The sequence below is a fragment of the Artemia sp. Qi Xiang Cuo genome, chromosome 8 (genome assembly GCF_049724085.1).
Source record: "Artemia sp. Qi Xiang Cuo chromosome 8, ASM4972408v1, whole genome shotgun sequence".
NCBI classification, from domain to species: Eukaryota; Metazoa; Arthropoda; class Branchiopoda; order Anostraca; family Artemiidae; genus Artemia; species Artemia sp. Qi Xiang Cuo.
In genome coordinates, this window is record NC_142801.1 from 43,049,249 (window position 1) to 43,066,651 (window position 17,403).

At 36.7% G+C, this 17,403-nt stretch overlaps 1 protein-coding gene across 3 annotated transcripts in view; it reads right to left on the reverse strand.

Annotated features, from left to right (window-relative positions):
• The window catches only part of Snx6 (sorting nexin 6), a 103,490-nt gene that overhangs the window by 68,738 nt on the left and 17,349 nt on the right, over positions 1–17,403 (reverse strand). For all 3 annotated transcript variants that reach the window (XM_089093459.1, XM_089093458.1, XM_089093460.1), the window contains exons 2-3: positions 12,735–12,782; positions 4,629–4,733 (exon numbers count right to left, since the gene is read on the reverse strand). In XM_089093459.1, the coding sequence (XP_088949585.1) occupies positions 4,629–4,733; positions 12,735–12,782 (153 nt within the window). The remainder of the gene's footprint in view (positions 1–4,628; positions 4,734–12,734; positions 12,783–17,403) is intronic.

Sequence of the window (17,403 nt, forward strand, 5' to 3'; positions counted from 1 at the left end):
TTACTACATAATATGCAGAATAATTGTACCTAATATATTAAACATGCAGACCCGCTATACATTATCCCCAACCGCCCCACACACCTAATGTGCAAATACAGCCCAAATTTGGTTCTGAAGTATTATATTTTTATCTTACTTTGGTACATTTCATTAGGATTGAGCGTCAGAGAAACACATTAGAAGAATATTAGGTAGGGGGTATATCATACAAGTGCCGCGAGGGATTCTAATGTAGAGCTTCTTCTCTTCGGTAAGGCCTACTAAGAACTTCGACTTTATCCTCTTATATTAGTCAAATAAATCAATAACAAAATAAATCCTCGTCTTTTAGAAGTCATTTTGCAACAAAGTTACAGCAGATTTTTCACACTTTTGCATTCAGGCATGGGAAGTAAGGTCTAAATGTGAAAAAGAGGAAAGAGACGTTTGTTGGTTTCAAGAGAGAATTAAAGCTTCGGCACGGTAATGAAAGCAGTAGACTCTTCCCATTCAGGGTAAAATTATGGCTAGACATCGTACTTGATTTACGTCTCCTATCCGCCCAGAAAGCCCCACCACCTCCTTAACCTAGGACCTACGTGCACTTGTAAAGCATGCTAAATATGTCCTTTTGTATTCGGACAGCTGAGTAAATAACTATGAAGGTTTTCTTATCAATCTCCACAAAACCTCAACTGAAAGAAATGACATCATTATTAGAGTTACAATTACTGGATTGATCATAGAAAAATCTTCTGAATTTATCAACTATCTCAGGAAAATTTAGTAACTTCAGCCGCTTAATTAAGCTTACAATAGAAGATTAGATAAGTTTGATTAGAACTGCAAGTAGGAATAGCAATACATACGAAATTGTCCTTGCTGATATTTTTTCATCGCGTCTAGCGACCTCAGGTGGCCAGATCACGGAGGGGGCTTGGGGAGGGGGCGAAGCAACAGTTTTCCCTAAATAACTCACTGCCCTCCTTAAAAGAATCAATAGCTAAGCCGGTAGTCAAGACGTCAGCTCTAAGATTTTAGTTGTGCGTTTTTTTGTTTTTCCTTAATTTTTTTCCTTGAGACAATGCTCTGTCCTTTTTTTATTAATTGGAAAAAAAATCCGAAAAAGAAGTTTTCAAAAAAAAGAGCCATATCAAACTTAAGACTAGCAGAAATAAAGTCCGATAATAATTCAAACACAAAGTGACCAGGAATTAGAATCAAAGAATAATGAAATCGAAAACAAACAGAAATTAAAGCAAATGATTATATCAAGCATGAAGATAACAGATGCTGATATAGATGAATAAATAAATCTTAAAACGAGTAATAATTAAATTGGATATTCAAGTCAAACTTAAAACGAACAAAATTACTTCAAGCAGGAGTTTAGCTACTGCCCCCTTCCCCCTCCCCTAACCGCAAAAGTTCTAAAATCTCATTCGAGTTTTATCGAAAAATATTTTTATATTGAACAGTGTGCTTATAATAAACCACTATAAAAATCAATATGACTGGAAATAACCAATTAAAATAAGCTGAATATTTAATATCTAATGATACTAATCCCTAGAAACTCAGAAATTAAAGATGTTTTTCACTTTTATTTTTTCCCAAATTATAAATATAACAAAAATGTGTATAATAGAATTTGTTTTCAGTAAAGCGCAAATGACGCGACAGGGTTCTTATCGATCCCTTTTCGACATCCCCCTTAATATACGTTTAAAGTTTCAGCTAAATACCCTAAGGCGTTCCTTAGATATTGCTGTTGTGACCTTTTGACAACCCTCCTGCATATATTGTGTTTTGATTTTGCTTGACATCTCCCCCTCACCAGTTTCTAAAAATTCAACCTTAATATTCTTTGTCTTTTTGAAGATTCAGGATCAAACATGTCCTCTTTCCCCAATAACCAACCTTAAATATAAACAATGGGCGACTAATATAACAGAAAACACATGCTCCACGGGCTGGGGGGGGGGGGGGTCATCCCGGAGGCAGTTACTTGACTTTTTGACCATTTTGAACAAAACCACTTTTTCAAAGTTTCGATCTGTGTTGAGAGGAAGGGGCATCTAAAAAGGGCAAGGACGGGGCTGATTGTCCTCCAACCACTCTTCAATATTCCCCAAACACAACCTAAAGGTTTCAACTTGATACCCTCAGCCGTTCCTTAAATATTACTGATAAGGCCACTTGACAACCAGCAGGCATGGTGTTTTTCTTGTTTTAATTATCCCTTTCAACAGCTAGAGGGGTATGTCATCCTCGTAGGCATAGTTATTTGACCTTCAGACTATTTTGAACAAGATGCCTATTTCTAAATTTTGAACGAATGTTTCTGAGGGAGGTCAACTTTAATAACATGGGAGGGGGCTGGCAGCCCTCTAACCACCTTTCAAAACTCCCCTAAACATGTCCTGAAAGTTTCAACTTAATACCCTCAGCCGTTCATGAGATACTGCTGACCCCCCTTTTTGATAAGCTGGATGCACATGTGGCTTTTGATTTAGTTTAACATACCCCTCAACATTCTCCAAAGTTTCACCTAAATACCTTTAGCCTTTTCGAATACACCCAGAATTAAACATTTCCCCTTTTCCTAATCACACATCTTGCATGTAAATAATATGCAAATTGCATAATTCATAATACGTCCTAGGGCTTAGGAGGGCATGGCATCCCTGAAGGCGTAGTTTTTAGACCTTTTGACCAGTTTGAACAAAATGGCAATTTCAAAATTTCGACCAGTGTTGAGCAGAGGGGTACCTGAAAGGGACAAGGAGGGAGAGGGGCTGGTAGTCCTTCAAACCCTCTTCAACATCCCCTAAACATACCTTGAAAGTTTCAACTTAATACACTCAGCTGTTCCTTAGATAGTACGGATATTCCCTTTTGACAACCAGCAAGCACATTGTGTGTTCTGATTGTGTTCGGCGTCCTTCTCAACCTTTCCTTACAGTTTCATCTTAATACACAAAGCCAATTGGAGACCCAGGATCAAACATGTCCTCTTTCCCAATAAAAAAAAAACAACCTTATATGCTATGAGCAACTTGCATAACTTACAGCCCTTGTCCCAGGGGCTATGGGGGGTATTTGTCAACCCCAAAGGCATAGTTATTTGACATTTCGACTTTTTTGAACAAGCTAGCTATCTCAGAATTTTGATCAGATACATAGGGGGAAAGGGCGTGGGAAGGGGGCTAGTTGCCCTCCGATCACTTTTGAGTCTTAAAAAGAGCACTAGAATTTTCGATTTCCAATCGAATGAGCGCCCTTCGAAGTTTACACGACCACCCTTTCCATACAAAGCGCCTCTGGTAAAAAATATATAATACATTTAAGCCTTATGGTGCTTTACTATAGGTAACGCTAGTGCGTTGTCTATGATGAAGGGTCTTCAACTTATAAATAAATAAATGACTCATCATAGTTAAAGAATTTCTTGCATATGACGCTGGTTATTTATTCACCAACGATTAACTGTTCTCCAAATCAAAATCGTCATAGATGTTAGATGGATACAGCAGATGACACACAAACAAAAAGATAAAAATAAACACCGAGTTCCAACGAACAACGATTCCTTGAAATTCCTTTTTATAGAACAATGAATCATTTGTAGTTCAGAATTTCAGAAACCTGAACAAATTTCAAGAGACTACAATTTATAATTCATAAAAGCAATATTATAGTATAAGAAATTAGTCCCCACAAAGACTACATAGCCTGAACAACGAACGCATCTCTTCCAATTTGCACTGATGTATGTGGTTTACTTATTAAATCAAGTTTAGCTATGCTTTTTGCAATTCTTTTTTTTTGTTCAAATTGATAATACTATGTCTGTGACCCTCGTTCTTTTTAATTCCTATAAGAGCAATGAATAATTTATTCTGTAGTAAAGATTACATTTAACCAGGGTAGATAAGGAATCCACTATCATCCAATATAAACAAAAACCGATTGTCCATTGGGGCCCAGCCACTCCAATAATTATGTTATTAAGCATGACAGAGAATTGTTCATCCAGAGTGTGTCTATGTACGAAAATTTCAAGAGAATAAGATAGTATTATTGTTGGAAAACACTCACAAAACTGCTGGTTGGATATCTTCTGAAAATCTCAACCCATTGCTGCAGTTCAAATTACTCCAGTTTCTTCTTCTATTTCTTTTTTAGAAATAAATGTAGCAATCTTACGAGCAAAAAAACCGCATTTTGTCTGATAGAATTCCATGAATAATATAGACTTCACTCGTGTACTTTTTAATTTCAAAATGGTCAATTTGCCCAAAATGTTTGAGAAATAACTGTGTCAAATGTGCGCAGTTTTTATTCATAATTTTATGCCACACATTCATTGTTGGCCATTTGTACATATTTGTTGAGCAACATATCCCACCAGAGAAGTTTGGTGACAAACACTGTCCCGGGACAATTCCACAAGTGCAAAAAGATTGGCAATGCCCATACAAAATTTGGTCCATGACATAAGGAAGGAAGTTAGCTAGGCGAAAAAGATGAAGTTAGACTTAATTAAAAAGTTGTGTACAGCATTTTTTCAATCACAAATTCGTTGTGGCATCTGTGATCTTTGCTTTTCATGATTAGGTAATAATGAAATATTAAAAGATCACCTTTGTATGTACAGTAAATTTCACTTTGTCTCTTTCACTCAACGCATCTGATATATCGACTTGTAGTGCATTATCTGATAAGTCCACCGTATCGGAACGCTCTGGCTAAAATGGAAAAATGAATTGATTAGTATAACACTCGTATGTTATTTTATTAGTTTTAACTAGTGCCAAATTGATAATGAATACATATCCTCTGGATAAACATTTTTATTTTCAATTGAAGAAACATTAAAAAGTTGTTATTTGTTATGAGGACTATACAACTGAGTAAATAAAAGTATAAAGAATTAATCACCTTAGTGTCTCCCAAAAAATTGGGAACGGCGCAAACAAGTGTAACATGGACACAAAGAGAGCGCCTTACGTTTGCACAGGATGGCAGGTCCAAGCTAGCCAAGCTGAGCTTCAACTACAAGAATCAGAATTAAGTCCAAAAGCACTCAGCTCACAAACAATTAGAAATTGGTAGGGTTTCTAAGTAGAAATAGAACCAGATATATCGATGCCTCTATGGGTACATTTTTCAGTTTTTCTTGGGGTGGGATGGATCTCGTGATTAGTTTCGGAAGCCAGAAACAGTGGAGTAACTAGGGGGACAAGGAGGTATACTTATCATTTTCATAGCTAGGAGGCAAAAGGGAACACTTCTCCCGGGGCGCAGTATCTGTTAGGGAGCCATTTAGATAAATACGTTTGTTTGTTTTTAACCTTCGGGCATTTGAATACAGAAAAGCCGATAGTATTTTAGGGGATCAGGGTTGAAACTCTCAAAAAGTTTTGGTAGGGCATGTGGACCTTGAGTTTCGACAAGGGGAGTGGGGGCAGAGGTACATCGATAAACACAATGTGCATCTCGGTTAAAAAAATAGTATATCTGAACTTCGAGGACGGATTGGAGGATGGAGTTGAGACTTTCAGCTAATGTCGGAGGAATGAAGGGAGGGAGATGGTAAGGGGACTTCAAATTTTATGTTGGGGGAAAGAATGGGCTAAACATTTTTTCCGATCAACTTAAATTTTTTTGCATTGTAAGCCCCTATTGACTTAGAATCTATTCACAGCTATGAGATAAACCAAAAGAAACTCCGTATTGCAAGGTTATCAAAATTGTGTATCTGTAATATATTGGGAAAAGCTTTAAGAATCAAGGTAAAAGTTTCAAAGAGTGTTTGGGGGCAAGTAAAACTCGCATTTGACTCGTGGAGGGCACAAATGAAGAGTGAGGTGCTAAATATTTTTTCTCCAATCTACCTAAAAGCTTTGGCACTATAAGACACCGTGGGACTAGAATCTATTCCTGGTGAAACAGCGATACAAATCAAAAGCATTATATGTGTCCGGCTTGTCAAACTAGCGCACCATCATTATCTCGGGAAAGGTTTCTCAGATGGATTTAAAACTTTCATAGCTTATAACTTTCACTACTTTCTTAAAAACGCAGTCAAGTTCATCACTCATATTTTTTTATACGGAAGTTGCTCTGTATGACATGCTCCACGTCCAGAGAACATCGCGGGCTGTGACAATTCAAAGTGCGACATATGCCATTTTGGTCTAAAATGAGGTACATCCAATGGTACAGTCATAATTGTCATATCTCGAAGTGTTACGAAGATAGAAAGAGACATACGCCTCTAAGTGGCGTTTGTCTCTTTTTTTTTATCAGATCTTTTTGCAAGTCAGAATGACAGAAGAGGATTATCTTATGGAGCTGTATCATAAGGATTTGGCATGTCACTCCTTTTTTTTTGTCAGGAAAAAAGGAGACATACACCCTAAATGGAACAATTTTGATTTCGACTGGAATACTTGAATTTAATTTATGCAGCTGAAAAGAATATAAAAAGTTGAACTAGAATATCCTTATATTGATTGATTGAGAGTTCGTTGTGTCAACACCTTGTTTTGGATATCAACCTCTTAATAAAGTAAGGTTTCCACCTGTGCGATTCCCTACAGATATTTTTAATCGGCTTATTTTATTTAATTGATATTGACATTTTTACTGCTTGATTTTAAATTCCCTTTGGATTTAGTGACCTAACAAGTATTGGACTCAGACAGAAAGATTTAATTACCTTACAGTGCAGTATTGCCACCTACTATACTGTCCAAAAATAAGCCAAAATTCAAAAGTAGTTTCCGGAACAGAATACTGATAACATAATTATGTTAGGCAATAAGCAGAAGAGGGGAGGGTTCCTGCCGCAAGCGCCGTATGTACCTGCCGGTATATAGTTACCCTTATATTGAGGGGAATTGGTGACCAGGTCCTTACACTTCCCTTTTCTTAGTATTGTGTGATTCAGTAGACTTTGGCTGTTTTCGAGTGAAGACACTGGCAGGTTTTGAGTGAAGACACCCCAGACACTTGATATTTCGTTCATTATGGGCGAAAAAAGTGATACAGGTCAAGGGGGAAAGATTATTATCAATCCTGTGCTAAACTAAATTTCACGCTCGATGAGAACGGGGGGAAAAGCGAAAGTGATTATTGCGAAAGCCGTGAGTTTCTTCTCGTTTGATGATATTATTGACGCAAAGACTTTACTCCACCAGGAGTTAAAAATCGAAACTCGCCTAATCAGGCATAGTAAGAAGAAGGAAGAAAATGTTATAGACATGTGCAAATGGTTCACTCAAACGGCTAAACGTGACAAAAGTCTGATTCCAACGTTTGCCGTATTGTCGCCTTGCTCCGTTCCTGCAGTGGATGAAAGCACATCTGCTACGGCTACCTGTCACTTAACCGAAATTAAGCGAAAAGTTGATGGACTTTATCACATAGCACAAAATAAGCCGATTCCGCGGGTGCCTAGCAAACCGACCGACGAGCCTACTCAAAGACCTAGCTATGCCGTTGTTCTTAAGAACATGCCTAATAGTTTGAACACTCCTACTGCCCGAAAGGAGTTTATTGACACCTTATGTCCCAGTGGTGACGATATAAATGAGCTTCGCAAATGAAAAAATTATTGGAAATTAGTTGTAAAATCGAAGAAAACAGCAGATGTAGTTGTCGCTTCGTTGAAGAATAACAGTCAGGGTGTTACGGCATCTGTCCGCTCGCAAAGCCACATTGGTGTCCTGAAACGAGTCCCGGAGGACTTCGGTGAACAGTCACTCAAACCGCTCATCCCAAATGCCGTAAAAATACTGCAATGTGGTATCTCACGTGTCTTCAAAGTACATTTCGAATCTCGAACCGAGCTCGAGTTTTTTCTTCGTCATTCTGTGAAAATACACTACGAGAAAAAACCAGCACAGCCTTTTGTATTTTTGCCGAAACGGTGTTATAAGTGTCATTTAGTTGGTCATCTTGCAGCCGAATGCACAAATCAACCAAAGTGTTCGAAGCATGGATCAACTGATCACACTTCCTGTCGCCTAAACAAGTGCAATCAGACAGCCTTCTGCACGAGCTGCAACTCAAGTGGACACACATGCTATAACGTACGCTGTCCTACAAATAAGTCTACTAAGTCTGATATGAAATCCGGTGTTTCTTGAATTTCATGAAACTTGTGTCTTGGAACATAAACGGCAACTGTGCTGACCAATCTTTAATAATAGCTGAAATGCTGAAAACCAGCCATATTGTAAGTGTTCAAGAGCACTTTGCCCTTCCATTGTCTGTGAATCAGTTAGACACTTTTTAATCTCATTTGATGTATGCTATTCCTGCTGGGCGTAAGCAGGCCCTTGGCCGACCCTCTGGTGGACTTGTAACTTGTGTTCGGAGAGATATTGAGTCAAAGATTTTATTCTCAACGCAAAATATCCTTGCAGTGCAAGTAGGTGGTAATTTAGTAGTAATTAACGTGTATCTGCCGACAGATTACCGGAATGACCATTCAGATTCGCTTTTTGTCAGAAGTATCGCTAAACTATCAGAGTGCCTTCTACTAGCTAAGCGTAGGAAACTCCCTACTGTTATTTTAGGTGATTTTAATTGCTCATTCAGTGCTAATGTCAACGAGATTGATAGTATTGATTCTAGTGTTCGGGAAAATATGATTTACGGTTTACTTGATGACTCGTTTATCGTGTCAGGCAAAACACAAAAATTCACATACATACATAGCTCAGGTTCCACATCTGATCTTGACCGTGTGATTTGTTCAAAACAGCTTTCCCCCTCTCAAGTGCACGTCTTTGATACTCCCTTTTCTTTGGACCACTTCCCAATAGAATTGAACATAGCACCTCCCTCTTCAAGCACTCGGCAAACTAGTCAAAAAGTAATATCGCAGAAATGGGTAGAGCTTACGGATTGGAATAAAAGGATCCCTTCCTTTACAATCACGTATGTGATAGCATTATATAAAAAATAAAAGTTCCATACAATCTGCTAATACAATCCACTCCTAGCCGCGAAAAGGAAGAGCGAATTCAGCTTAACACGTACACTGCTCAGTTGTCACATGTGCTTCGTCTAGCTGAGGAAGCAGCAGTGCCAAAACGAAAAATCAAAACAGGAGCACAAGTAAAGGGTTGGTAAAAAAAAATGCGGCTTTAGTTGATGCGTGTGATAAGGCTAAATTCTGGCTCTCAATATGAAAAGATTGTGGATGTCCACAAACCGGAATAGTGATTGGAACCAGGCTTCACACGAAACGTAAATTTGCCAAAGAGCTAGCCAATCATCGCGAATAAATTACTTGTAAGTCATCGGAAATTGCTCTGCGAAACCCCAATAATATTTGGAGGTCCATGCAATATAAAAAACCAGCCACTGATGCATTGTCAATCCCCTTAGAGTCGTTGAAAGCACACTATAGACAAGAGTTTTTACTCCCGTTTCCAGAAAAAAGCACAAAATTCATATATTACTTCAATAATCAACTATCACATGCAAGTCGCACTGATTGTGTTGTATCAGTTTCTGACATTTGTAACGCCCTCCGTCATCTTAAAAAAAAGTGATCACAAGGTATTGACAAAATCTCTGAAGTGCGCCGACAAAATCTGTCGTTTCTGCTTATTGAACATTTAAACCACTTAATCCAGATGATTTTTGCACAATGTGTTGTTCCTAGTACGTTCTGCGTTAGAAGTCTTACACCGCTACCAAAAAAGGAAAAGCCTCCTGAGGAATGCACATCATTTCGACCAATAACAGTGTCTACCACTTTTTGCAAGATATTCGAACTTCTGATTATTGAGGAAATTAATATGAGATGCTAAACACCGCCTTTCCAGTTCGGTTTCCAGCCTGGCCTTGGTTGTGGACATGTTTTAAGTGTGGTAGTTTCAGTACTATGGGATGCCGAAACTTCTGGCCAATCTGTCGCTCTTGGCATACATGATATACGACGAGCTTTTGACTCATTAATACACGAACAGATTGTACTTGAAATGGCAAAGCGCGGCGTCCAATATGACACACTCGTACCCCTGAGAGATATGTATGAAAACCTCGAGGCCGAATCAAGATCGAGTATGAGATGCAAACAGATTCTGTAAGAATCCCAGTAAAGAAGGGTGCTCGTCAAGGCAAACCTACTTCTGCTCCAGCTTCCTGTGCAATAATAGCGTGATTCCTGCGCAAGAAAATTATAAAAAGTCTTGCATTTCTAAAAATATAGATCTTTCCCTAGTTTGCTTTGCTGATGACTTATTAAACATTGCCCGTGAACTTAGAAGAATTGAAGAAAATTTTAAAATTTTTGAAAGAGAGTATGCAGCTACTGGTCTTGAATTCAATCCTTTGAAGTCAAAAGTGCTATTTTTCAACTGGCCTGAAGCGCTGAATCCCGAATCCATCATGTTTAGAAACACTAACATAGCACCAGCTGACCAAATTACATATTCAGGGTTACCCATTGGCCAGACACTAAAGCACACAAGAGCACTACTCATTAAGCATCTTGATAAACGAACGAGCTTTGCATATAGCAAAAGGGTAGCAAAAAAAATTCAGCTTTAACCTAATGATCCTAGCACGGCTCTACAACGCACTGGTCCTCCTTCACTTTCTGTACCTTAGCCCCTTCTAACGAACTTTCCCGCAAACTACGAAGCACAAATTACAGTCGATATTCTTTAAATACGCAAAATACCTACTGAAGTTTCCACCCTGGACACGCAACACTTACCTGATCAGAAAATACAAAATAGCTGATCACACGCTTACAATAGAAAAACAAATACAACATTTTAACAGGAAAATCATTAGTCACCAGTGGCATGAGATTCTCCAGCAATAGTTCATGCTACGCACTGTCATTAGAAGAAGTTACTGCTGTTATGTAGTTGGTGCATTTTCCTTTATTCAAGTGTATTTTTCTTTCTTTTGTCTTTGCTGTACTCCCGTCTTTTTTGTTGTCTGTATGATGGGTTATAAATAAACAATAATAATAATAATAATAATATGCTCAATTTATCTCCATTAGCGTCATCCTTCAGAGCGAACATAGCCGAAGAGCTTTTTTCCGTGTTTTGCTTCTCCTGACAAGTTACAAAAATGGTGTATTCTCCTGACAAGTTACAAAAATGGTGTATGTCGCCCTTTTAATTATAGCAGCCGACCGGTTGTCTTCCTTTTAAAGAGCTTGAAGGCCAGCTTTGTATCCCGACGCTGACAAAATACACTGTATTGAGTTAGGGGAGGGAGGAGGGCAGTATTTTTTCAGACAATTTTAGTAGGGAGTCATATTATGGCCATAAAAAATAAAACTTTGCAAATATCACATATTTCGCAGAACACATTCCAAAACATGAAATTTTTCGAAGGAGTATCTGGTCACCATCCGAGGCCATATTAAAAAGGTATCTCAGTCCGACTAATAAACAGGGCTCATAAAATGTATACCTATAATTCTTAACCTTTAGGGTTTACTGGTAAAGGAATTTGTTTATTTATCTATTACTGCCAAACAATGTTCTAACCGCAAAAAATTATCTAATATCATTTTTTGTAGCGAGAAATATCTTCTGCGGGGGGAGGAGGGATACGTTTCTGAGAAGTGCCTGAAAAGAAAACTAATTTTGTTTATTACTAGCGTTAATATTATGTCATTAAAAACAAAATGTTCCTGATTTGCTTGATAATTAAAACTTTATCTTCTATAACTGAAAGTCAACACTTAAGTGTCTGAAAAATTTTTGCGTGACTACGTTATTTTAATATCATTTGATGCCTCAACTTAGACGAGTCCGTTCCTCCCAGGTTGGAATACGCTGCAATAAAGCGTAAACAATGCTTGAAAAAGCGATCGGCCGGATATCATTCATGCCAATTCGTCTTACCAATTTCAAAAAAAGACGTGGGGATAACAAAAAGTAGTAATAATAAAAAAGATAACACTAAAAAAAATAGAAAAAACGAGTCAAAATATAGACAAAAAATATCATTATATTAGAAAACTCAAAACCAACTTGACCCGTTCACAGAGATTTGACCAAATTATGAAAAAAGAAGCATACAGCATTTTTCAGAAAAAGTTTTGATTGTAAGTGAAAAATATTTTCGTCAAAATACAAGTTTTTTTCAAAGTTACCATAATCAAATATTTACTCAATCTTGCTGATGGTGCTGACATCCTTTTTTTGTATCAAAACCCAAATTAAGAGTATTCACAATGGATTAAAAGAAATGAAAAAGAATAAAAAGAGAAAAATCATAAAAATGTTAATGCCCTCAATTCTGACTGATTGGATTATGAGAATTTTATGTTTATTGACAGTCACACCATTGGAGTTTTACTTGGATTCTCAAACAAATAATTTAAAATCAAAGAAGATGATAAAATTTAGCAAGGATGATAGATATAAACTTTAAAAATATAATTAAACAAAATAGATCACCCAATGAAAAGGGTTAAAAACTGAAAATCTTACCATCCAAACAATTAATTTACATAAGAGCATACACAGATTATCATCAATGAATGAGATCAACATTTAAATTTCTAAAAATTTTCAAAAACATTATTTTCATTGACTCTCAGATTATTTTATAGATTACAAACGATAATCTGGATTATGAGAATTCGCATTTTCCTTAATAATAAAAGTTGAGAATTTGGATTATTAGGAAAGATGCCTAATGGTATTAGTTAATACCATTAGAGTATTAAATGGCAAAGGTATGATACGTACCTTTGTAAGCATTACTGGAGTATTTCCATTTGGAGCCAACGCTTCATCCTGAAATATAGAACGCTCATTTACTAGAGTGAGAACTACAAATGTAGACCTTCTTAAACAAAGCTAAATCAATCAATCTAAATCTGACAAAAAATATATACACAAAATATATATAAATAAAGAAAGAAAAACGAGCAAAAATGGGGTTTGTATAGGCCAAATGAAGATACTGAAAAAAAAAAGCGAATATTTCGAGAGGACAAACGCCTCTCTTCTTCAGCGCGAAACGAAACGATGTATCAATAAAAGCCAAAAATTAAAAGAATTAAAACCAACTACCTAACAACCATAAAAACGAGTTATTCGCCAATATCCGCGATTTGCCCAAAATCCAAAGAAATATGAACTGTCATCGACGGATACTAGCGAACAACTGACAAAGACAAGGAAACAATTCATTCACTCGAAAAATAAAATGAACCAGCAATTAAATAAGTTGGAGAACTATGTCATTTGATTTCGGATTTTAATTAATGCATTTCTTGCAGACACCCTTTGAGACCTAAGGGGTTGTTCACGTGTTTGATTAGATGACTGGGAAAGTGGTTCAAGGTTTATTTCCGGGATTACTAAAGTATCGGATTCTCTTTTGACAAAACCGAAATATGACTCGTTTATTCTTAAATCACCGGAATCTCTGTTTAAAGCTAGACCTAAATGTTGGTATTTATAAATTTCAACAGCTTCTCTTTAGTGCTGGACAATACCTTTATAATGCGAAACAAGAATAACTTGATTAAACAAAAAAGTATGGTCTGGTTTTTCAAAAATGTTCTCTGCAAGGGCAGAGTCAAAATTTTCTGGTTTTTTCCGCTTTTTAAGTGTATTATTAATTGAACTAGAGTGCTGAGTTAATATATCCGTGAGTCGCTGATCAGTTCTTCCGATATACCAAAGACTACACGAACAAGGAATTCTGTAGACACCAGAGTTTTCACCTATCGGGATAGGGTCTTTACCTTGATAAATTTGGGACCTGGTAGTTTTACTGGGTCTATAATAAGTTTAAATGTTATTTTTCCTTAGATTTTTTGAAATGTGGTCTCTTGTGAAAAAAAAAGCTAATTTGATTAATCAACAATATTTTCTTCATAATTGTAAAATTAACCGTATTTTACCCAAGTCAATGCGACCTTCACTTCACTTAAACACACGTAACGAACGGCAATTTACAGTAAGTATAGGGTCTGTTATTTAAAATCTTGTTATTAGCGACTGCAAAAGCAAGCGCTACCGGTTAAATAAGGATATTTTCAGACAAGAGTGAGAAATGCTATGTACGCTATTTTGTGCTGATTTTTATCAAATTAAGGCTATTGCTGAAAATTCTTTTAAGCCTGACTTTAGGATTTCTAGACAAAGACATTCTGAGAAATTACACTGTTTGAAATTGGAAAAGCTCTTTAATAATTCACCTTTTGTCCCAAATGCTTTTCCTGGTCCTGCTTTGATAAATCTCAGCTCCATGCCCCTTACAACAGAGCAAAATCAGGTTCTGTCGAAAGGATTGAAATTTTCGATAACCCCTTCGAAAATACCTTATAGTGAAATTATCGCAAACACATAGGGGGCTTTTCATGACTCTCGTGCAGATATTGGACAGATTGCTGAGGTTAGAGCACCATTTGTTGAAACTTTGTTGGATTCACCTTCTGTTATTAATCCAAATTAAAAAATTTTTAGTAAAAATGAACACTTGGTCTTACACGCACTACATAATGATCATTCCAGGATTATTACCAAAGCCGATAAAGGGAATACTGTTGTTGTCTTAGATTCAGATGATTACAATAGAAAATTCAGAGACATTTTAAGTGATTCTAACAAATATGAACAATTAGCTACCAATCCCAAAGAAATATTTGTCCAGGAAGTCCGAAAAGAGCTTTCTTATCTAAAAGGAAAAGGTGAAATTACAGATCAGTTGTACAAAAGGTTTTACCCTTGCAGATGCACGTTCCCTTGTTTTAATGGTCTTCTGAAAATTCATAAGCCTGGTAATCGACTTCAACCCATTGTTTCTTCTTTTAATTCTCCTACAGCAAAAATAGGGAAATTCTTATCAGTTATATTTCGCCCACTAATTCAGGCTCAAAAATCCTATATTAAAAATTCCGCTGATTTTGTTTCCAAGGTAAAGCAAGTTTCGGTTAAACCAAATACAAGAATTGGCAGTTTTGATGCAGATTCAATGTATATCAATTGTAATCCTCAAAAGGCTGAACTGTTTTTAGAGCAAAAACTTAATTCTAACCCATCTATATCAGAAAAATCTACTCTTTCGAATCAGACACTTCTTTCGCTTACAGCCCTTTGTAACAGAACTTCTTTTTACTTCCATTATAGAGGCATTTTTTATAGACAGAAATATGGGCTCTCCATGGGTGCCTTCTTTCTTCAATACAGGCTGATATTTTCATGGAAGACCTTGAAGAAAGGGCTATTTTGCAAAGTTCTTGTAAACCTGAATTTTGGGTTCGTTTTAAAGATGACATTTGTTATTTATGGGAGTATGGTGACGAGTCTCTGGGTTCTTTTCTTCACTTGCTCAACTCCTTGGATCCAAAACTAAAATTTACTCAGGAATCAGAGATAGAGAGGCGTCTTCCTTTCTTAGATGTTCTGGTGCACCGAAATGATTCAGGTTTCGAGTTTAGTGTCTATAGAAAACCCACAAATAATGACCGTTACTTAAGTTATTCCTCTAATCATTCTCCTGCTGTGAAAAGAGGAGTTGTCACTTCTCTAGTTGATAGAGCATTGAAAGTTTGTTCAACACGTTTCTTGGATTTAGAGCTCAACCACCTTAGAGATATTTTATTTGGGAATGGTTATCCAATTAGTTTAATAAATTCTGTAATTGCAAAACGCATAAAAAGATTATCAGATAATTCCACAAAAAACACAAATCAAAGGGAAAATTCAGTTTATCTTGGTCTCCCATACGTTAAAGGGATTTCAGACCACATTTCAAAAAATCTAAGGAAAAATAACATTTACACTTATTATAGACCCAGAAAAACTATCAGGTCCCAAATTTATCAAGGTAAAGACCCTATCCCGATAGGTGAAAACTCTGGTGTCTACAGAATTCCTTGTTCGTGTGGTCTTTGGTATATCGGAAGAACTGATCAGCGACTAACGGATAGATTAACTCAGCACTCTAGTTCAATTAATAATACACTTAAAAAGCGGAAAAACCAGAAAATTTTGACTCTGGCCTTGCAGAGCACATTTTTGAAAAACCAGACCATACTATTTTGTTTAATCAAGCTAGTCTTATTTCGCATGATAAAGGTATTGTCCAGCACTACAGAGAAGCTACTGAAATTTTTAAATACCTATATTTAGGTTTAGCTTAGAACATAGATTCCGGTGATTTAAGAATAAACGAGTCAAATTTAATTTTTTTCAAAAAAGAACCCGACACTTCAGTAATCCCTGAAATAAACCTTGAACCACTTTCCCAATCATATAATCAAACATGTGAACAACCCCTTAGGTCTCAAAGGGTGTATGCAAGAAATGCATTAATTAAAATCTGAAATCAGATGACATAGTTCTCCAACTTATTTAATTGCTGGTTCGTTTTGTTTTTCGAGTGAATGAATTTTTTCCTTGTCTTTGTCAGTTGTTCGCTAGTATCCGTCGATGACAGTTCATATTTTTTTGGATTTTTTGCAAATCGCGGATATTGGCGAATAACTCGCTTTTATGGTTTTTAGGTAGTTGGTTTTAATTCTTTTAATTTTTGGCTTTTATTGATACATCGTTTCGTTTCTCGCTGAAGAAGAGAGGCGTTTGTCCTCTCGAAATATTCGCTTTGTTTTTTAAGTATATTAATTTGGCCTATAAAAACAACATTTTTGCTCTTTTTTCTTTCTTTATGTGATGTCAGGCCAATGTGGTTTAAGAAATTATCTTCGTCATGCTTATGGGGAGCATTCAACCTCAGGGCAAGGGTTGTAAGTTATGCCCTGGTGGCATATAAGGGTTTTATAGAAAGCGTTGTCAATGAAACTTCAAAAAGGGCTCATACGATTGGAAATTTAAATGGCTAGTACCCTTTTTAATAGTCAAAAGGTTTTAGAGGCAACTAACACCTCTCCCAGGGCCCCCGTTTTCACAGACACATCCAATCAAAATTTTGAGATAGCCATTTTGTTCAACGTAGTTAGAAGTTCTGGAAATTATATCTTTGAGCATGACACTCCCCCCCCCCCAAGGTATTCAGGGCAAGGGTTATAAGTTATGCCCTGGGGGAATATATGGTTCTTATGGAAGGAATGCTCGTATAAACTTCAGAGAGGACTCATTTGATTGGAAATTGAAAGTTCTAGTTCACTTTTTAAGCGTCAAAAGATATTGGAGGGTAACCGCCCCCCCCCTCCAAGTCCTTTTTTCCCAAATGCATCCGAAAAAAAAATTGAGATAGCTATTTTGTTAAAAATAGTTCAAAGAACATAGAAAAAAAACTCCAGTGTCAACACAAACCCCCAGGGCCCGGGGGCAGGCGTTGTAAGTTATGTCCTGGGGGCATGTATGGTTCCTATGGAAGGGATGCTTGTATAAACTTTAAAGAGGGATCATTTTATTGGAAATTGAAAAGTTCTAGTTCACT